A 23,367-nucleotide genomic window follows, 5' to 3' on the forward strand; every position below is an offset into this window, starting at 1 on the left:
CACCCAGGTGCCATATAAGTGATTCTAATTCTAGTTTTTTAATATCTCACTAAGACTAGGCTATTCGTACAGGCCATGCGTTGATGGGATAGATAGGTGGATGGATGGATGGATGGATGGATGGATGGAGAGAGAGATGATAGATAGATGATAGATGATAGATAGAAAGATAGATGATAGATAGGAGATAGAGAAAGGAAGAATAATCTCTATTTCAATCTCTGTATATATGTCTATACCTACATCTCTATTATCTATATCTATACTGCTTTTTAAGAAACATAATAATAGCATAAGCTTCTCCCCCCCATTTTATCAAAAACTTGCTACAAACATCATTATGATAAAATTTTCAAGTCGTACTCTCTCATATGTTTGTATTTACTATGATTTGTCAACCATAATGTATTGTTAGGCAGTTGATGCCCCCTCCTCTTTTTGCCATATTTTCTCAAATAAAACTTTGTTCACATTTCAGAATAATTTCTTAAAATAGTGTACCAGAAAGACAATTACTAGATCAAGGCTATAAACATTTTTAATATTCTTGATACTTATTGCCAAATTGCTTTGCAGAAAAGCTGGTGTTCTTTCCTTTGGAGTTTAATCCCAAGACGGTTCTTTGTAACAAGAGAAGGAAATAAGGTCATGAAGAGCAGTGGGAGTGCTAGCATTCAGTTGCCACAAACAATTAATGAATATTTCCTTACAAAAAAGCTCAAAGCCCTGCATAGTGTATCCATAACATGCAGGTAATTCAAGCAATCTCTGGCTCCATCTTTCTGGAACTCAACATAAAAATGCAATGTGGGATGTTAAATTGTAAGCTCATGTGCTGAGCAGGAGTCATCTCTATCCTCTCCATTCTCTGGGTTGTTTCTTCTCGAGTGTTTAGTTCAGAGATAATTTTCAGTAAACTGTTGTCACTTGAAAATAAACAGTCTGGACAATGTACGGTCCATTCAGAATACTGAGAAAATAAACAACCCAGGGTATGCTCCCTGCTTGTCTTTGGGGCCCTTTTTGGAATGTGTCCTCCAGATACTTTACTTTCTTCCCTAAAGCAGAAGTTTTATTTAAAATAAAGCTACTTCTTTGGCACTTCTGGGCAATCCTTTTTTGAAGAACCACGGCAATGAGTGGCTTTGGAGTCCTACTTCGAAGAAACCAGTCCATCCTTCTGGTGCTCTTTCTTTTGCAAATTCAAAGTCTGGGTTTGGACATGGATAGCCGTCCTACCACTGAAGTCTGTGCTACACACACAATTGCACCAGGACCCAAAGGTGAGGAAAGAAAAGCAAAATGTTCATATATAGTAAGTGAACTCTCTTCCCTCCTCCCTCAACCCTACTGTAACTCTCAATGACCTTCTCTTCTCCTTAGTGTGCGCCTTCCTTCTTCCTTCTGTTTTGGAAAACCAATGGCCTGTTATTTTTGTAAAAACCTTCCCTGATGCTAGGTAAGAGCATGTTGGGAGGGGGTGGACCTCACCCAGGGCACGGGAAAATTCCCTCCTCCATGCTGTTCTAGGGGGAAGGTACACAAGCCGAGACGTTAGTCTTTCAGGAATGCTTTCCTTAGGACCCTCTCTATTCTTTGGCTCTTTTTATTCCAACGCCTTTCTCAGCACTGATTTTGGTAAAGTTACTGGGCAAAAGCTATGTAAGGAGGGAATTAAATCTTCCGAATATTTCATTCAATGAGTGGGCTTCCTACGAAGAAGAAAATTTTTGTCGAGGATGCAGGTAGTATATAAATGAAATTTCTTTATTGAAAGTGGAGTCTTTGGGGCCACGTGCCTTCAGCTGAAGGGTGATAGACTATGGCAGAATTTTTTCAAGTAGAGCCAAGGTCTAAATGTTCTTCAAGCAACGGGCTGATAAAAAACGCTGTGGTTTTCCCGGTTTTAGTTCTGACCCTTTTGTTCTGGAAGTGGTCACTGCAGTGCAAATTGGTGCTCCCTTATTAGTAACTCATGCTATGTTTCTCCAGGCTATAGGGTGGAAGAATTGCAGCTGCTTAAAATTTTAAATAGAAAAAAAGGGTCTTTCAGAAAAAGCAGAAATACATCGCCCTATGCTTGTCAGTTATTTAAATGTGTATTGCTTAAAGTGCATTTTTCTTAATCAGTGAATTAATTTCCTCCTAAGATTGCAATCCAAGCTTTAACCTTTGATATCATAAAATAAATGCAGGGAGGAAAAATGAGACCTTGGGGCTTCCAAATAATTTCTTGGGTGAATAAATGAATAATGTGAGGGCAAATGTTCAGAAAAGAAAGTTTTGATTAGAATTAAAAGTATTTACTTAGAACTATTACTGGACTTTCCAATATTGTACAAGGAACTTTTGTGTTATTCCTGAGGTATCATGGAAAATGCTGAAAATTAAAGTTTTCCTTGTCCCTGCAAATGGGAGAGTCCATTTGAGAATAGCACCGTTAATTTTCCTTGCAGAGAAACTACAACTTTCAAGCTAGAAGAAGAATGGACAAAGTGTTGTCAAAATAACATCCCAAATATCATGCATTCCAGTACAACAATTCTATTTATTCCAATCCAGCCAACATATATCAAATACCTATTAAGTGCCAAGCATTATTTTAGGCATAAGAGATGCATTAAATAACATATATTAGTGTCATGAGCAGTAGAGAAAGAAAAAAATTAGGAAGGAGGAGTGGGCAATTAATTTTAATTGGATACCAACAGCCTGTTCATCATGGTCTTCCTACCCTCATTTCTTAATGCAAAACATCCCCCTTCCCACTAGAAACCTTGCTAAGATTTCAAACAATGTAAATCTTTCTTTCTTTTCCTGAGCTTGTGTCATCTAGAACCCTAGGGGTTCCAGAACAAAGTCTGCTAGGAACCTGGTATGATTTTTTCTTCCCCCAGAGTCTGAGGACTTTGCATCAAAATGAATTCTAAGTTCCTTTCTTATTAAAAATATTCCACAAGTCTGGAACAGAATGTACTGAATACCTCCTACATCTCAGGCCTCATGTTCAGTGCTAAAGGTTTCAAATTAAAGCCCTTGTCCTAGAACATGTCTACATTTCAAGCTTTGTATTAGATGGTAAACTCTTGGACTCAGGGCTCAGTTAACTTGGTTTTTTCTTTGCAAATTGCCTGTATTCATGCATATGGAGCACCATGCGTGTGCTCATCACCGACTCTCTGCCACCCTAGGCAATGGATGTTGTGCCTACAAATGAAAAACAAGACTTAGTCTTCGTCGTCTCTCAAGATATAAACTGCCATCTACCCTACCTCATTCCTTCATGAACATGGTAATAGCGCCTCCCTACCCTTGAACAAGGCAGATTTGCATATTTATTTCTAAAAAAATACTAATAATAAAGAAAAGGGGGAAAAAAGCTTGATGGCTAAGGGAATATTTAAAGGATGGAATTATTGCTTCTGTTTAATATATTTTTCCTAAGAGCAGGCTGATGTATATTTTTCTCCATGATGTATATTTTTCTCTCATGTCAATACCATAGTTTCCAGCACTGTGCTCAGAAACTTCTAGGAGCTCTGAGAAACAATAAAAGGAGTTTTCCCTAAATTCATTTGGGAGACTGAGAACTAAATAAACTATTTAGAGTTGCAGGTGGAAAACAAGTAATGTTAACCAGTCATATAATATGTTGTCCAATACAGACTCACCATTTTCTTACTGCATTATTTCCCAAGCATGACTTGGTGGTAAGAAGGATATGGAATTAAATCTGTTTTGATCTTCAGTATGCTATTACATCTATTTATGCTTTAGTTTCTTTATTTGCAAAGTGAGCTTCATTAGAGAACTGTTTTAAGAATAATATAAGCTAACAAATACAAACTTTAAGCCCTGTAGACAGTATAAATAGATAATTAAATTCTATTTGTCTTTCCTTCCTCTCCCTATTTATCTGTGTGCTAACAATTTTGGGAATAAGCAATGTTACAATTATCAAAACTTCTTTGTTGAAAGCCATCTTTATTTTTCTCTCTATGCCTTAAATTTATTATTTTATGCTGTTCAGTAGAAAATGTTCCCTTTCCCACCTGTGTCGTTTCTTGAAACTATTCGTGTACAATTCTGACCTCTAGTGGTTTCCCTTGAGAACAGCAGTGGCAAGAAATTTTAACAAGAAATGTTAAAAAGAAATGTAAGAGCAATAAGAAATATTTGAGTGATGATTCACAATTTCCAAAGTATTTTCAAGTAGATTATCTTGTTTAATTTTCATAATTGCCCTGTGTGGTAGCAAATACTTTAAACTTAAAAGATAAGGAAACAATGTCAACAAGGCCAAGTGGAACCCTCAAGGTCTCTCACATACTTACAGAACAGATAAGCAATTTGAAAAGCCCTGGCCAGGTAGCAGGAGGGGAAGAATGAAGCGGGGGAAATCGGAGGGGTAGACGAACCATGAGAGATGATGGACTCTGAAAAACAAACTGAGGCTTCTAGAGGGGAGGGGGGTAGGAGGATGGGTTAGCCTGGTGGTGGGTATTGAGGAGGGCACATTCTGCATGGAGCACTGGGTGTTATGCACAAACAATGAATCATGGAACACTTCATCTAAAACTAATGATGTAATGTATGGGGATTAACATAAGAATAAAAAAAAAAATTAAAAAAAAAAAAAAAAGAAAAGCCCTGGCCTTCTGGCTCTGGGTCCAGTGCCATTCCATGACACCCACTGGCTTCTATTAGAATCAGGTTTGAGAATATAGTCCACTGACCCCTATGTGATAAGAAATGGATGCGACGATGCCTGAGAACATGGCATTCATGCCACCTCACAGCTCAACATTGTACTGGATACTGAAATATGCTGAAAGTAATGATATGCCTTCTTTTTGATAATCAACTCCATTACTTCATTAGTTTGCTTGGAAATTAAAGATATTTTGCCTTATTGCTTATGCTGGCTTCCGTTAACCTTTTTGCTTAGGAGCTTTTTTTTCAATGACTTTTGTGTGTGTGGCCTAAAAGTTGCTTTGCATTCCATCTGGCTTCTCCCTAACTTCTCCCACATCAAACGGCTTTTCCACTTGTAGTCTGATTCAGGCATCCCTGCTTTGTCTCTCATTCCTGGCCCAGGATCTTTGTATTTGGTGCTCCTTCTGTCTGGCCTAAACTTAGCCCAGCCCAGATCTTCCTTCCCAAGGATCGTTCCTTCTCCTCATTTAGGTTTTAGCTCAAATGCCATTTGCACAGTAGGCCCTACCGGATACCCCCTCACTCTCTGGATCCTAGCTATATCAAGTTATTTCCAGGAATCTTTTCAGCCTCCAGTGCAAACAAGCTTCTCATGACTTCCCCAAACAGATGGCCAGATATGCCCAGGAATGTCTGGATCACTTTCACAGCCAATTTGGAAGTCTCACTACCTGTAATGTAACTATCAGAAGTAACTTGGTTTAATTCCATTTATTTTTGCATTTGTTAAAGCTGAAGCCCAGAGAGTTAAGATTACTTGTTCTAAGTCATACAGTGATTAGCTGGCAGCAGGACTAGAATTGGAACTCCTGTTCCAATCACCAGGCCAGTCATTGTTCCATTCTGCCAGGTTGTATCATCACCCTCACGTTTCATCAGTCTCATTAAGCATGAAATGATCCTTCCTTTAGCTTTCTAAATTAACATTAGAAAAGGAGTTCTGTGAGGTCAATGCATAAACATCATATGGAATTGTTTTAGCTCGGTCACCTTGATATAAATTAAGTTGTTAATTTCTTTCTGGCGGCTTTATCAGAGAGGTTAAGCAAGTAGGTATTTTCCCAAGACCTTTATATTAACTATATTAATTCACTATATTCTTTCATTGAGAGTTTTAATATGTATTTTATGCATAAAGACAGACCAAAATTTTAAGTGGCTCGGCCAGGGTATTCCAAACCATTTTTTCCTCTCCTTTTCCCTTTGGGTAGATGCCAAGAAAGCATCTCAAGGTTAGACCAGAAAGGGAAGAGTAAAACTCCAGGCAATCAAGGTGTGAGCAAAGATGATTCAGGAGATATGATGATAACGTTAAAAAACATTTAGCTTGTTTCATTTTAATAAGCATGCATCCTTTCCCCAGGCTTCCCCTTTCCTCAACTCCCTTGCACAATAACTTGGCTATCCATCTATCACCTCTAGGGCCATGGTAGTAGTAGGTACTTGCATGTTGGCAAAGATCATGGACTTTGAATTTGAGCTCTGCCACTTACTGTCTTTGAGACCTTAAGCCTCAGTGTTTTCATTCTTTAAATAGAGATAATGTTATTGTCCATCTCAAATGCTTAATTTGAAAATTAAAACATGTGTAGCATATAGCTTAGCTATCCTCATTTTTCCCATCAGCTTCCATTTTCCATTACCATAAACTCCCTCTCTCCCCACTCCCTAATGAAAGGCTCACAGATTGTAAAGTTGGCTCCTTAAATAGAAATCCATCAGGGAAACGCCACCACCTTCTGCTCCTTGCTGCAATTTCCTTTCTATTGCACTACCCCTGCAAAGTCAACTCTTGTTAGTACTTCACTTGAGATCACCCTTTCTCTTCACTCATGTTGCCTTCTTTCCCTTGTTCTCCAACTGAGTCTGGTGTTCTTGATCAATTAAGTAGGAATAACAATAGTGTAAATACCCCTAGGGATGTAATGGGATTAAATGAGCTAAAACTCACAAAACTAAACCTCAGTTTTCTTTTCAGCAATAAAAGATTGGATGATAAGTGTGACTACCTTAAGGGGTCTTGGTGAGGAGAAATGAGTTAAGCCACACAAAGCACTTAGTACTGTCCCTGACATATTGCCAAGGACCCTTTAAATATTCGAAAACCATGGATTAGCAAAACTCAAGAGAAAATGAGAATGTTTTTCCTGCTTTCTGGTCTTTTTTCGTCCTTTAGGGAATATTTTCCTGTGCCCCAGGCAGGCAGTTTTGTTGGCCTTGGGTCACCGACCATACGTGTAGGCCAGATACAACTTAAGTCTCTCACTATTTGTGTTTATGAAATTCTACGTCTGTTAGAAATGGTGTTGTTTAGCCTTTTCACATATTTTCTGGATATTCTGATCCATAAGCAGTCTTGTCTGGTTTTTGCACCACATATTTGATCTGTAATATTCTATAATTTTACAAAACTCTTTAAATTATATTCTAGAACATTCTCTGCTCTTTTATAAATTATAATTATAAGTATGTGCAGTAAAAATCTGACATTCAGAGACTCAACTGAAGTCGCGTCTAAAGAATTTAATTGTTTTCAAATTATTTACTGTGATTGGTCTTGACTTGAAAACTCTAGAACCATTATTTCAGGTCTCTTGTGGCCCCTTGAGAATACTTTTATCTGTTAAACAAATTATATGAGTATGAGTCTTTAGAATTTACCAAGGATTTATCAATTATTTTTCTTTAGTTCCACTGACATACTATAGGAATCATTATCCCTACTTAAAGAGAGGGATAAATAAATAAAGGAAGGAAGCAAGGAAAGAAGGAAGGAACGAATGAACGAATGAACGAACTAAAGCCTGTGCCTGTGACTCTTCTGAGGGTCATTTGTTTGACATCAGCCAGGGATGAGTGTATGTGCAAGACATTACAGTATGGAGTGCAGTCAAAAATAGTTTAAATGATGTTGTTCTGCCTTGCTTGAGATGAACAAAAATCTAGAAAAGGATTTTGACGTTCAGAGCCAAAGTACCCTCCCCTTAGACCACATGCTGAGTGTCCAAAGAGGCCCTTATGTCCAAAGGGAGCTTGGGAGATGGAGAAATGTCACAAGTGTAACAATATGCTGCAGACCAAAGTGAAAGTCTCCAAAGAGAAGGAGGGACTTGGATATATTACAAAGGAAGGTCTCTAGAATGGATTTATCCTAGCATTTGAAGAGCAAGGCTAGACCATGCCACCAGTGATCTTGGGGCAAACTACTAACCCATAGACACAAACCAAATACACTGAAATAATGCTCACATGGAGTGTACAAAGGCAAGGGATATGACCTTTTTTCTTAGCTTAGAGGACCCTGAAGGGAGGCAATATCATGTTGGTATTATTCTAAGGTGACCCAACCATGCTGTGGAACTTTCTCCTGATCCCTCATCCTGTTTCTCTAACATTGTAGCTCTGCACAGATGAGGGTATACAAAATTAAAATGCTCAGCATTCATTGATGCCAAGGTATTCCTGCACCTGCCTACAAGGCTTTACCACTGAGAACCGAATCACCCAAAATGCATCATTTTACTGCCTGTTTTCCTGTATTTCTTCCTATCTTACTCTTTGGAATTAGAAATATGGATGGATATGGGAGGTTAGGGCACAGTACTCTGCCGTGTTGAAATGCATCACTAATGCAACAAATTTATTGACTTAATTTGTAGGTCAGTGGAGACCTACTCTTAGAACAGGGGTGTCCAAAGGAGGAGAAACTAAGTGTTATTCTACCTCAATCTTTTAATAAGGTGGAGCACAGAATGTTTTCCCTATTCTAGCTCCAATGGCTTCATTGTAAATGGAAACTTACTGCACTTTGTTAACCTAATTTTCATTATACCTTGGGTTTTCTTTCTTCTTCTTTTTTTCTGGTTTTGGTTTTCACAGCTACTCTGTAGAAGTTTTAAGATCGTATCAGGTCTGACTAGCCAAATGATAGTTTAAAGCAGAAGAGTCAATGGAAGTCTGAGTAGGAGAATGAAGCAACTTAGATATTTTTTTAGGTAGACAAAACTCTTGGCAGGGCTGAAGACAGGCTGAAGGACTGAAAGGATGTGAGAAGATCCTGGTGGGACATGAACTAAAAATGAGAGATGAATCAGGGCTGTTGGGATAGGGAGAAAGAGGGGAGATTAGAGAGAGATTTCAGAAGCAAAACTGGCAGATGATAATGAGTTCTAAACAGTTTGAGCTGCCTCTGGACATCCATATGGAAAAGTCCAGTAAGCAGTTGAAAATAGAGATCATAAATATTTTTTAGGCATTTCTTCTCTACAAAAACAAATCACACTATTTGTCTTGACTCATGGTTTTTGTAACTTGTTTCATTTAGTGGAATCATCAGGGAGGACACTGTCATTCTCACAGATGGGTGGGGTGTCCATGGGTTGGGATGTTGGGATATAATCGCATAGCTATTACTTACAATGCTATTCTTTTTCTTTACATTAGCTTCTGCCCCACTTTGTACTGAAAGGAATTTTAGACAGAATATTGTGTGTTACATCTACAGAGTGCTGTAAATGTTTCAATGCCAGACGCACAAATCTCTGGAAGCAAAAATACACATCAGCCAGGGAGTTGCAAATCTGCACAGCCAAGGTATGGGCTAAAGAGGCATTGCCTGCCCTTGGCCTCTTCTTTGTATCCCTCTAATTTCTAGTGGCTAGAAATTCTGGGTGACCTAGTGGATGATACTATCATATCATAAATTTCTCAAGCGCTCACTGCATTCCAGACACCGTTTGACCCTTCATATGCATTAGCACATTTACTCCTCTCAAAAACACTGTGAGGGAGATATTTCAATATTCTGGTTTACTAGTGAGGAAACTTCGACTTATAGAACTTAAGTGGGTTGCCAGGAGCCAGTGATGGAACCAGGACTTGAACTAAGCCCTCAGATCCCAGATCTTCCGCTCTTAACTACTGCCAAATAAAAATGTATTGCAGAAGTATGCCACTTTGTCCTGGATGGATGGGATTCCTCCTTGCATTTGTTTCTACTGACTTGGCTGTGAATGCATTTTAATAATGAATGATATGTGCAGGAGGAAGAAAACCTGCCCAACAAAACTTAATATTGTATTTTTCATTAAGTACAATGTTAGTTGTTTTCTTTTTTTCTCCCTGTTACTCGGACATGCAATGACTACAAAAAACTTGCAGGTTCCAGGTAGTAATTCTTCTTGAACCAAATAAACCTGAAAACAAAGAAGAGGTGCTTTATAATTCAAGTAGGAAACATTGCAGGATCCTTGAAATCCTCACTTTTTTTGCTAGGTTATACAGGAACTAGCTGAAGGGGGAATAAAGTTTATGGGTCTCTGAGACTGATGGGGCACAATAAAGGGATTGGTTGACATCATGGTCATGCACATCAACAACCTGGGTTGGATCATAGGAAGCACCCAGTAAACATAGTTGTTATCAATATTGTCATTGATATTGTTATTAGATAAATTAATCACAATATATGTCCTTACATATTATATTTCCTTACATTGTTTAGAATATTAATATAGAAAAAGCATTTCTATTCTATTTCCTTATTTGATACATTATCTTATCATCTGAGGAGAGAGCCTATAGATGAATAAAAGCCAAATCTCCTTACCAGGGAGAAGAAAAAAGATCATCGATCTTTTCAAAATCTCACCTTGTTAGATGCCAACAACACACATGGTAATTTCCCATTCATAGTACTCATAACATTTAAAAGACCTTGTTTGGTGTCTCCTTCCCACCAAACTTTTAGGCTTAGATCATGTCTAGTCTGAGACAGTGTTGTATGCCTAGGACTCAACACAGGACTTAGCAGCTGGTAGAAACTCAATAAATATTTGTTCAAGGAATGAATGAGTGAGTGAGCAAATTGTGAAGTTTTGAGCAGCTCTCGAGAACAGAGTATAAAATACCTGCCCTCAAAACAAGGAACTTGCACTCTAATTGAGTAGTTGACATTAATACAAAAAGTTAAATAACAGTGTGCTTTAAAATAATACTCTAAGGCAGTAATTAGAGAGTAGTAACAAGGAACCAGATGGTGAATTACCAAGGAAGTAATTCTATCAATAAATTCAGAGAATTTAGAATTTGAGACAAGACTAATAGGTAAAATTTACAAAAGAAGAGAAGATCCACAGTTTCTTTACATTATTTATGATTTATTTTTCAAATCGCAAGAGTATTTCATGCTTGTTGAAACACATAGCCTGTGTATTACGCTAAGCGAAATAAGTCATTCAGAGAAAGACAAATACCATATGATTTTACTCATATGTGGAATTTAAGAAACAAAACAGATGAACATAGGGGAAGGGAAAGAAAAATAAAATAAAATGAAAATAGAGAGGGAGGCAAACCATAAGAGACACTGAACTCCAGGAAACAAACTGAAGGTTCCGGGAGGGGAGGTGGGTAGGGGAATGGGGTAACTGGGTGATGGGCATTAAGGAGGGCACTTGACATAATGAGCACTGGGTGTTATATGCAACTGACGAATCACTAAATTCTACCGCCGAAACTAATAATACAGTATATGCTAACTAAATTGAATTTAAATAAACAATTTAATTAAAAAATACCATGTAACAAGTGTAAATATGTGCAGAATAAAAATGTGTAAAGAAAAAGCTAATGATCTCACTTTTCACTGTGACTCTTCCATTTTCCGAACCATTTCACCTATGTAACCATCAATAATAGCTTGGTATTAACATGTTTCTCTATATTTTTTCTGTTTATTTATTTTTTCTTTTAAATGGGATCATATGCAAATGACTCTCCAAGAGACAGTCTTTATATAATATAACATGGAGATCACACCTTCTTCAGAGGTCTTTCTCGCACTCATTATTTTTGGCAACTGCACAATATTTCTGTTTCACGATGATGATACACTTTCAGATTGTTTATGGTTTTGGTTTTTGCCACTATAAACATTCTCATATATATAAATACACACACTTGTATATACATGTATATATATTAGTTCTTATAGTTATTCTCATAAAATAGGTTCCCTAAGGTACAATGGAAGGTGTGGATTCTTTATTTTAATCCTTATTGACAGACTAGCTTCCAGAAATGCTATAGCAATTCATGTTACCCCAAGCAATGACTGAGTGCTCTCTGCATCTATGGCATCTTCGAATGCTATTAGTTTTTTAGATTATTACTAAATCTGATGGCAACATATGATAATAGACATTTCCATATTACTTTTCTGACTAATAGTGAGTGTGGACATTGTTCATCTATCATTTATTGTTTATATTTTTAGATCATCTTTTTATTTCACTTATTGTCTTTTTGCAAAAGCTGTTCACATGTTAAGAATATTAATCACCTTATATATGTCTTAGTGCTTGATTTTTTCCTTGTTTGTCATATATTTGTTTATAAACTCTATATAGTTATGTGACTTCTTTTACCATATAAAAACTTTTAATTTCTCATATGGTCATATATGTCTCTCTTCTCTTTTATGACTTCTGCTTTTTTCCTCTGGAGAGATGAACTTCAAACAGAGAGAAAAGTCTTTCAATGGTGGCATGAATTGAAAGACCTTTTAACGAAAAATGAATAAACAAGTTGAACAGGCATAGAAGGTTATGCAAGTCAATGTCAGAAAATAACACCAGAAAGTTCCATTGATGCCAGTCTGTGAAAATCCAAACTCTAGACTAACTAGTTTGGACTTGGCCTATAAACACAGAGGAATTGCTGAAATGTTTTGAATGGGACAGTTTTGTAATGAAAATGTGATTTTTATAAAGATTCGTCTGCAAGATGGCTTGAAAAAGCGAAGCTCAGATCTAAGGAAACTAATATTTCAACAATTATTCATTGAACAGACACTATTCTAGGCACTTGGAGTCACCAGTGAATAAAACACCATGAAGACCATTTAGGGACCACCTGCAAGGAATGGGGGTTAGAGTATTAGCACAGGGAAAGGTAGAATAATGGCAGCAGGGTTGGAGGAAAAAGAAAGAACGCATGTGAGAAAAAGTAAGAATCAGGGTGGGAATTCAGAAGGAGGAAGTGCCAAAACCCATTTGGGGACTGAGCCTGGCAGATGAGAGCATGGCGGTGACATTGGGAGAGATGGGCAAAGAAGAGGAGGAAACAAAAGCATGGGGTGGAGGGAACAGTGGCGCCAGGCTGGCTGCCTTCCTAGGTTACGAGCCATCACACAGACCTCTCGGCTGCCTCAAGTCCATTCATTAATCAGCCATTTGTGAGAATAACATTTTAATCAATGACTAACTTATTTGACTGTATTGTCATTAAGCTCACGTTTATCGATCTTCACTTTAAGGGTGTTATTCCTTTCCTTTTGAAAACCTTCTGAGTGGCTGTGCCACGTGCTAAGGATATAAAGGAAATAGTGTATCCTCCCTGACTTTTCCCAGAATCTGACAGGGTGTGGTGGATGCTACGAAGTACAAGGGCTGTTCCCTTCGGGGAATGAGACTCTCCTGATGCTTAGGGAGAGGGCAGAGCAGCAAGAAAGTCTGCACTGAGCAGACTTCTGGGGAGAGGAGGTGACATGTGAGCCAAACCCATGCATAGGATGCATGGTTTGGATGGAAGATAAAAATCCACACGAACTTTTTTTGATGAGAACGTTTTAGTACCAGCCTGCCCTCATCTAATGACAAATTTGTATTTTAGCTTATTTTCTTTTTCACTTACCTGAAGATATAAATTTATTCTGGTGGAGCCCAATGCAAGGGATCCCATTTACTTCTTCCTGAGAAAGACCAGGGAAGAGTTTCAGGTATGAGCAGGTAGAGGCAGGTATTTTGTCCTTCACGCTTCCATAACAGCTGCTCTCCCAGCATTTATCCCAGTAATTACAGGCTTACGTGCCCATCCTCTCCTGAGGTTTCCATCTCCTCAGAGGAAGGCCCTTATTTTCCTGATCTGTGTCTAGTAGTTATATTAGTAAGGAAACGTGTTTGCAGGTGAGAGAAACCAAATACAAACCAAGCTTACACTGGTTAATCAAACAAGCAAAGAGAGGAGAGAAGGGGCATGTTTAGTCTCATGTGACAGGGAGGGACTCAAGCTGTGCTACATCCGGTCTGGAGTCAGGTGCTCAGGACTCAGCCTCCGTACCTTGGTTCAGCTTTCCTTGATAATGACTTCATTTTAAAGAAGGTTCTCCCTTCATGGTGGTAAAACAGATTCTGACACTTCAATAATAGTCTGTCTTCTCTGCAACCCTTGCAGAAAGAGCAAGTCTCCATTTTCGGAAGTTGTAACTGCTTGAGTTATTGAGGAGGCTTATCTACAAATCGAGACTCACTGGCTCTTGTTGGGTCCCATGCCCACTGCTGAGCCAATCACTGTGGGTTAAGTTCAAACCACATGGACTAAGAATAAGCAAGTGTGGTTTCCTATGGAAATTTGTGGAGCTGTTACCAGAAGCACAGATTGAGGATACGAGGAAGGTGAAACCTGTAGGTTCCCACTATACACTTAATATTTAGTGGATCGATAAGGGCACACTCAATGCACAGGGATCCTCTGTGAGCTCTTCCATCCATAATATCATCTAATCTTCAAGCAATCCCATAAGAAAAGTGTTAACTACCTCAATTTTCTAGTTTAGGAAACAGAAGAAGAGAGAGAACATATTTAGTATAATATTAAAGAGCTCTTAAGTGGCGATGTAGGATTTGAGCCCGGGTCTCTGGGACTATGAATTAGTTTCCTAGGGCTGCCATAACAAAATACCACAAACTGGGTGGCTTAAACAACAGGAACTCATTGTCTTGCAGTTCTGGAGGCTGGAAGTCCAAGGTCAAGGAGTCAACAGATTTGGTCTCTTTTTGCTAAGACCTCTCTCCTTGGCTTGCACACGGCTGCCTTCTCACTGTGTCCTTACATGGCCTTTTCAGGGATTAGTACATTCATCCCTGGCATCCTTTTGTGTGTCCAAATTTCCTCCTCTCATAAGGACACCAGACGGATTGGATCAGGATTGTCCGAACAGCCAGAATTTAACTTAATCACCTCTTTAAAGGCCTTCTGTCTAAATACAGTTACATTCTGAAGTACTGGGAGTAGGGCTTCAACGTATGAATTTTGGGGGTGAAGAAACAATCCAGCCCATGACAGACTATAAAGCTCCTGTTCTGCCCATAGCACCAACTTTCCAAAGACCTGTGTTTCCAAAGGCTGAAACCCTTGGCAAACTGCATCTTGGTTAAGAGCTGCTTTCTTCCACATAAGATTCTCCCTTGGACAGCTTTTCTCCTTAGAGGCAGGCAGTTTCCTACTGACTAAAATGAACTTGGTTCTTTTGTAACCATATCCCTGCTCTAGGACCAAAATAAACATTTTGCAAATGCTTTAAATGTATTAGGAAAGGTGTTGTTTTATAAGGATGGTCTTATTTCATATACACTCCTCATAACTGGGTGAGGTAGTGTTAGGGAAGAGCCTCAGAAAATCTCTTAGACGACCCCTGCCCCACTGTCATAGAAAGATTTTTTTTCTATTCATAGAACATAGTGTTTATTATTATGTTGTTGTTGTTAAGCCAGGTTAGCCAAGGTCTTGTCTCCCTTGACCACAGATCAGTTGCCTCATGGCAATGAAGATGCAAAGTAATGTCTACAAATCATTCTTCTTTTGGAAACCATGCCTGCTCATTTTTTATGCTTTCATTAAAATAAATATGAAGAAAAACCCCTCAGTGTCTCAAATGAGGAAAGAGAGCCATGATGAAATCTCACCACGGGCCTATAATCTCTCCACAGTTTATGACCACTGCTATCTTTAAGGGTCAGTGAGCCATGCTTGCAGATGCCTGGTTTTAAATTACAGATCACCTTCTCCTGCTGGCTCCTGTCAACCAAGTGCTTGGCACCAGTTCTAGGGTATAAGACCCTTGGAGAGCTGAAAAATCCCACCTTTGGGGAATGGGCAGGAGCAATCCAGGTAAGACTACACATTACCTGGCAGTACATTTGACAGGGAAAAAAGAAATAAGCAAACTTTTTATTGATTTCTTCCTCTACCAGCAATTTCTACCACAAAACTATCAAAATGAATCAAAGTACCATGTGTCTCATAGTAAGCAAGTAGCCCTCAATTTGGGAGACTAAACAGGTAGGTCCTCTTTTATTTCCATTTACAGATAAAACAGGAACTCTGAAAGGTTAAATACCACACCTAAGTTCACAGAGCTGGAAAGGGATATAATGAGGAATTGAATTCAGGACCTGTAAGAGCAAAGCCCATGGATTTCACCAATATATCACCCCAGCTTCACAGAAACTGCAGTTTTCTATGACTGACCAATGGACATGTGTCTTCTTCCAGCCACTCTGGTCATGACAGCTTCTTGATTTATTAGTAGTCCTTCCAGAAGAAAAAATGGAATTTTTGTCATAATTTGTATTCACTGAACCCAGGTTTACTCCTCTGAATGTCTGCTCCTTTTTCTAAGGGCTCACTCCTTTTTATGAGTTTATATACAGCAAAGTAGTATGGGCTCAAGATGAACAAGGTCACAGAGCTCTATAAAGGTGACTTTAGCAAATCCCCATAGCCAAGTCGAACTTAAGATTAGCATAATGATATTATGTATACATAGGAGAATGTTCTTACCTTTTAGAGATTTGCTGAAGTATTTAAGGAAGATATGTCATCGTGTCTGTAATTTACTTTTTTAAAAAGTCAGTAAAAATACATGGATGAAGCAATGGCAACATGTTAATTGTTATGTCTCAGTAATGGGTATACATTTATTTCTATTTATCTTTAATTGTGTGAAAATTTACTTAGTGTACATAGTCAAGTACAAAAGTAAGTGATGATTATAGGATAAGGATTGAGGTAGTGAATACAAAGGAAGGTTAAAAAGAGATGTCTTTTCTGGTGATGATGATGATGATCATCATCATCATTCTTATACCTCCTTTCTGTTCTGATTAAAAGAAGAACAGATAACCTTACCAAGCACCAGGCACTGTGCGGAACACTTTTCATGCATTGTCCCCATTAGGCCACAACAATCCTATGAAGTGATGATTATTTTTTCTCCATTTAATGGATGAAACGGAGACTCAGAAAAATGATATAACTTGCTCCAGAGCCCTCTTCACCAAAGGAGGGCACTCCTTTTGCCTTAGGGAGAGCTATGTGGGAATGACTGAGTTGAAAGAATTCAGGACACATAGGGAGGTAGGTAAAGGCACAGAGGGACTGATAAAGTAAGTGATGGATGGAAAGCAAACATAGTAGTTCCTAAGGATGGCTTAATATTTCAGTGAAAGGATGATGTTGTGATCAAAGAAGTCAAAGCACTGGGAGATAGTCCATTTTATGACCATACTGATATACCTGGTATGTATGAGCAGTCCAGGGAATAATCGATTTGACTACAGAGCTTTCCAAGAGTGAGAATGCAATAGGCAAGAAGGGGTAACTAGAGATGGGAAGGATATATTTTAGGGAAGAGTCCTGGCCCCATTAATAAAGCACACCATACCACCCACTCCACTCAATTCTAAGGCTGATCAGGAAAAGGATCACTAACAACTTTTCCCTAGTCCATAAGATTATTTTGGCAGTGAGAAAAATACAGCTCCTGGTGAATTTTCTTTAGCATTTCCAAAATCAATTCACTAATTTTTAATAATTGTTTCCTTTGAGCAGGGGGTACTGACCTGGGTTCAGCTATTTCATTTCAAACTAGAATTTAATTTTAAAAGACTTTTTGCTTGTTGGGAAAAAAAAAAAAAAACTTTACCTAAGAAAAATTGGTCAACTGTGTGCTCTGCTGGAATTCTGCTGGAAAGATTATCACAGCAAGCTGGTGGCCTAGGGGGGCCGAAACAAATCATTTTTGTAAAATTGAAATGAGTTCATTTCAACTGATAGCTTTTCATTTAATTTTAAAATGTAAGTAGCTATTTTTAAAAGAAAAAAAGAAAGTCTAAATTGCACTACTAACCCAATGAAATATTGCCAAGAGGATGAAAGCAGACAACTGTGAACCATGTGGAGGATCCTTTCCAAAGCTTGCATTTATACCTCTCTTCTGTTCTCATTAAAGCAAGTCCCAAAGATCAAATGATCCCGGGATACAAGCTGAAGGCAAGGGTACGAGTTGTTTACTTCATCTCTACCAGAAGCCTGCTCACCACCAGGCTAGGAGGCAGGCACACAAGTCAGAAGAATAATCCTATTTTCACCCTCCCAGGTCTCCATCAGGAGCCACCAGGGAGCAGTAGATGACTAACTCACTCATCTGGCTGCTTTCAGTTAGATACTTGCTTGAAAATGAATGAGAAACCTCAAGGGGGGGGGGGGCAGAAGGAGGAGAAATAATGGCACCAATAGTTCACATTCATGTGGTTTCATGATTCACAAAGTGCTTCACATATATGCCTGTGTTTGATCTTGCCCTTTAGTGAGCAGGACATACATCTTTGGTCCCATCATACAGAAGAGCAATCCCAGACCCAGAAATGAATTTATTCCCAATCATCTAGTTTGTTTAGAGCAAGGGCTTTGAAGGCAAATGCTCTGGTTTGAATCCCGGCTTTATTACTTGCAAGCTATGCGACGCTGGGAAATTACTTAACCCTTCTTTGACCCATTTCCTCGTCTGTAAAGTGGAGCTAAGAATAGTATTCTTCTCAAAGGTTGTTCAAGAGACCAAATGACAGAATGCATATCAAGGACTAGGAACCCCTTTGGCACATAGTATTCAATAAACACTACCATTACATTTGTAAAATGTTTTATGGCTCACAAGATATATCCAGTTCAACTATATTTATTAAACATCAGAGCCAAACACTGTGTCAAATGATGGGGATGCTAGAATAAATCACCCATGACCGCAGCCATTCCACAGGTGACAGATGAGTATAAGGAACAGAACCGAAAAATGGGCTTCCTCCTTTGGTAGGTGTTATTAGTTCAATTTGCAGGAGGGGAAAATGAGGCTCAGAAAGGGATGTCACATATCCAACTTTCTCCAGATAATGAGTGGTCAAGCTGAGAAAGACCAGATCTGTCTTACTTCAAAGCCAATAAGCTCTATCACTGACTTTTGAAGGTTTGCTCAACCCATCAGTGACTAACATGATGTGAAAATCCAGGGCTCCTGATTTGTAGTCCAGGACACTTCTCTTTTCTTTTTTTTTTCTTTTTGTAAAGATTTATTTATTTTAGAGAGAGAGTGTGATCGGGGGAGGGTCAGGGGAGAGGGAGATAGAATCCCAAGTAGACTCCCTGCTGAGCACAGAGCCCAAGTCGGGGCTCAATCCCAAGACCCTGAGATCATGACCTGAGCAGAAATCAAGAGTCGGATGCTTAACTGACTGAGCCACTCAGGCACCCCCAGGACACTTCTCTTTTTCTTTTTTTTTTTTTTTAAGATTTTATTCATTTATTTGTCAGAGAGAAAGAGAGAGCACAAGCAGGGGGAGTGGCAGGCAGAGTAGTAGAGGGAGAAGCAGGCTCCCCGGCGAGCAAGGAGCCCGATGCGGAACTCGATACCAGGACCCTGGGATCATGACCTGAGCCGAAGACAGATGCTTAACGACTGAGTCACCCAGGTGTCCCTCCAGGACACTTTTCATTAAGGCACTCATTCAGTCCTTGACTGGGCAGGTACCAGAGCTAGACCCATCTATGACCAAGATAGTTGCTGCTCACACAGAACTGCTTTGCTTCCCCATTCCTAGCTGTCTTCTGTTCTTAGCTTCCTGGTCTATGCCTACAGTTTGGGGGCTCTCAAGCATGCAGTCAGAGAGTAGTAATTTATAAAGTGTAAATTATCATTTATATATTTTTATGTATTTAATTATATATAAATATATATATTATTTATATATGTATCACACATCAATATACATATTTGTACATGTACATGCTTCCAGAACTGGCCAAATTCTCCAGCAAAAATAAATATTTGTCACACCAGATGTTTTATATACACACACACTCCCACATGCGTGTATATATATACACATATAATGTATACAAATATATATATACACACCCACAATGGAATATTACTCAGCCATAAAAAAGAATGAGAGTTCACCATTTGCAACAACATGGATGGACCTAGAGTGTATTATGTTAAATAAGTCAGACAGACAGACAAATACCATATGATTTTACTTGTACATAGAATCTAAAAAACAAAATAAACGAACAAATAAACAAAAAGTAGAAACAGACCCATAAATACAAAGAACTTGCTGGTGGTTGCCAGAGGGGAGGGAGGTGGAGAGATGGGTAAAATGGGTGAAGGGGATTAGAAGGTAAAGGTTTCCAGTTATGAAATGAGTAAATCACAGAGATGAAAGACACAGCATAGGGAATATAACTGATGCTATTGTAATAGCATTGTATGATGACAGATGGTGGCTACACAATCTATAGACTTTTCAGATCAGTATGTTGTAACCTGAAACTAATGTAGTATTGTCAACTACACTTCAATTAAAAAAAAAAAAAAAGATTTGTTAAACCAAATAAAGTTCTCAGGAAATCACCAGCAAAGATATTTCTTTAAACATAAATTTAATAGGTTTGCAAATTTGGGAATTTCTTGTGGAAAATTTGAAACTGCACCCCCACCCCATACACTGAGGGCAAGGGGAGACCAAGGAAAGAGGCAGACCAATCCAGATTGGTAGGTGGTGGTGTTAATAAGCAAGGGAAGTTACAGATGAGGCTTGTCTTCAGTGGTGGTAAGATGAGGTCTCTACACCTGTATGCCAGAATCTCAAAAGTTCATATAGAACTTATCAGGGTTCAGTCACATATACCAGCCAGATGGTCTCAACAACACCTCACCTGCTCAAGGCTGCATCCTTGAAATGGTTCCCACTGTGGGAATGGTGGACAGCTCATACATTTCAAGACAAGGGAAGGGGTGAAGAGCTTTTGATCGGTTGCCCAGGTCTAGTTCAGAGGTCACTGGGCAGTCACATCCTCTTAATGGATCTCTCCCAACAATCTGGAGAAAAGTGAAAGACAAAAGATACTGGAAGTGTCCTCTCTTTCCCTGAGTGTCCAGTTCATGTGCACCTGTATACATAGTCACATCGGAGTTATAGGGCAAGCATTGGGCTGAGGAATGGATTCCAACCATGTTCACCACTATATCCTGGGGAGGATGTGCTATGTTATTATCTGAGCTGCTCCACTCTCATTTTCCATTTCAAAAGGAGATGATGGTGAAAAGGGAGATCCAGGAGAGGAGGGGAAACATGGCAAAGTGGGACGCATGGGGCCAAAAGGTAAGTGCAATGACATGAATTTGACACTCTAATGTTAGAATTGCTCTTTCCTCTCTCTACTGGCCTTGCCCTGGAAATTGGCAGCTTTCCTAACACTCTCTGCTCCAAAGATGAATGACATGTATTTCAGACATGAATTTACTCACCACCAGAGAGCTCCTATGACACTGACTGTCCCCAAGATTCGACGCATTTCTCAAGCTACCTCCTTAGGGTGGGCAGGAGTGGGACACTCCAGGAGCCTAGGGAGTAGTAGTCTCCAGAAATATCTAAGAAACTGTGAGTTTTAGAAACACAGCTGGGTTGATAGCTGTGTCTTCTCAGAAGCCACTGCTAAGCAACTCATTTTGGCTGGCCTAGAGTGTAAGAGAACAATAAGAAGGAACAGAAATAGTTGTCTGATCCATTGACTTATCCATCTATTTCCAAGATCTGTTAGCAAATGGTGGGGTGGGTGAAGAGCAGAGCAAAGAAGATGAGAATGACACAAAGGCTTTTAGGGAGTGTTTTTACTCACAAAGTCAAGAGCAACCTCCCCAAAATATAGCTTTAGATTGTGATGTGTAAGTGTGTGTCTTTCAAGCACGGGACATAATTCCTGCCAACTGCTACAAGGTGGTGGCCCTAGACCACTGATTTCAAAATCTTTAGTATGTTAAAGAGAAAAAAAGACTCACAGGCCTTTGAGACCTCAGTTTGAGAAATGCTGATTTAAACTCTTCTTATTCTATAAATATGTACAATATTCTTTTTTTAATTAATTAATTTATTTTTATTAACATATAATGCATTATTTGTTTCAGGGGTACAGGCCTGTGATTCATCAGTCTTATGCAATTCACAGCACTCACAAGAGCACATATGCTCCCCAATGTCCATCACCCAGCCACCCCATCCCTCCCACCCCTCCACTCCAGCAACCCTCAGTTTGTTTCCTGAGATTAAGAGTCTCTTATGGTTTGTCATCCTCTCTGGCTTCATCTTGTTTCATTCTTCCCCGCCCCCCTATGATTCTCTGTCTTGTTTCTCAAATTCAGTTACAAAATTATTATCACAGGGATATAGCTTTATAAAGGGTAAATTTTTTTAGGTCATCACAGAAAAAAACAAAATTGATAACAATTTTGGAGGAACTCAGTTATCCCCGATCATATATATCTATATATATTTATATATATTTTAATTAAAACTTGGTGGGACAATCTCTGATGTCCCTTTGATCACTAGGTTTTATGATATGTTCCCTCCCCTTTTTAAAATAGCAAATATAGTCAAATCTTAGGGAGGAAATAGACTCCCAAAATGAAGCCAAAATAGATCTACAGAGGAACAGAATTAGAATAAAATGTAAGAATTCTTCCACTCAGCCCCTTATCTGACCTTTAGATTAAACATCCTCTGCTATAGACCTTTTAGAAATATCGTGTTGGTAAGCATTTCAGTATCACTGGGTCCAGGATTTTCATACTTACCCACATTTAGTTTTAATACATACACTATAATGTGATTAAAGTAGATAAGGAAGCACAAGATATATGTCACATACCACAGATAGAAGAGTACACTTTTTGGTATTTCCTTCAAGTGACTATCATGCATTAGCCACATCTTCAAAGGGAGTATAAAACCTTAGGATATAAAGATGACATGCTTTGCTTTTCAGGAATTAAGGGGGAGCTGGGTGATGCAGGAGACCAGGGCAACATTGGCAAGACTGGGCCCATTGGTAAGAAGGGTAAGCTGCATTTTCCTTTTCTCCAGTGGCAATTTGAAGCAAATCATACATAACCTTGATATATTCTGAAATGTTCTGTATCATGAAAATGATCCCTTTTCTTTCTTTTAAAATAGGAGTTTTTCCTCTTTCTTCGTATCTTAGCTGTTCCTTTCATATATAAACAATGTGTCTAAAAAATAAAGGCCTTGAACAAGATTAAACAGAAATTCAGGGACACAATCAAACATAAAGTTTTGGTACTTTCTGTATTGAACTATATATCCTAGAATCTGTTGGTTGTAATCCTTGATACAACTAAATTGGGTATCAAGACCATGAAGCATGTTCAGTGGTAGAAAACAATTATTAAAATTCAAGGCAGCAAAGGATAGTAGAAATTTCTTTCTTCTTTCTTTCTTTCTTTCTTTCTTTCTTTCTTTCTTTCTTTCTTTCTTTCTTTCTCTTTCTTTCCTTCCTTCCTTCCTTCCTTCCTTCCTTCCTTCCTTCCTTCCTTCCTTCCTTCTTTCTTTCTTTCCTTCCTTCTTTCCTTCCTTCCTTCCTTCCTTCCTTCCTTCCTTCCTTCCTTCCTTCCTTCCTTCCTTCCTTCTTTCTTTCTTTCTTTCTTTCTTTCTTTCTTTCTTTCTTTCTTTC

At 38.7% G+C, this 23,367-nt stretch overlaps 1 protein-coding gene across 1 annotated transcript in view; it reads left to right on the plus strand.

The window, feature by feature from the left end:
• Nucleotides 1-1,060: 1,060 nt before the first annotated feature.
• COLEC10 (collectin subfamily member 10) overlaps nucleotides 1,061-23,367 on the plus strand; it is a 35,272-nt gene continuing 12,965 nt past the window's right edge. Inside the window, exons 1-3 of the mRNA XM_035011106.1 lie at nucleotides 1,061-1,283; nucleotides 20,928-20,999; nucleotides 22,663-22,734. Of these exons, the coding sequence (XP_034866997.1) occupies nucleotides 1,136-1,283; nucleotides 20,928-20,999; nucleotides 22,663-22,734 (292 nt within the window). The 5' untranslated portion in view covers nucleotides 1,061-1,135. The remainder of the gene's footprint in view (nucleotides 1,284-20,927; nucleotides 21,000-22,662; nucleotides 22,735-23,367) is intronic.

The sequence above is a fragment of the Mirounga leonina genome, unplaced genomic scaffold, assembly GCF_011800145.1.
Source record: "Mirounga leonina isolate KUSES-001 unplaced genomic scaffold, KU_Mleo_1.0 Mir_165, whole genome shotgun sequence".
NCBI lineage: Eukaryota > Metazoa > Chordata > Mammalia > Carnivora > Phocidae > Mirounga > Mirounga leonina.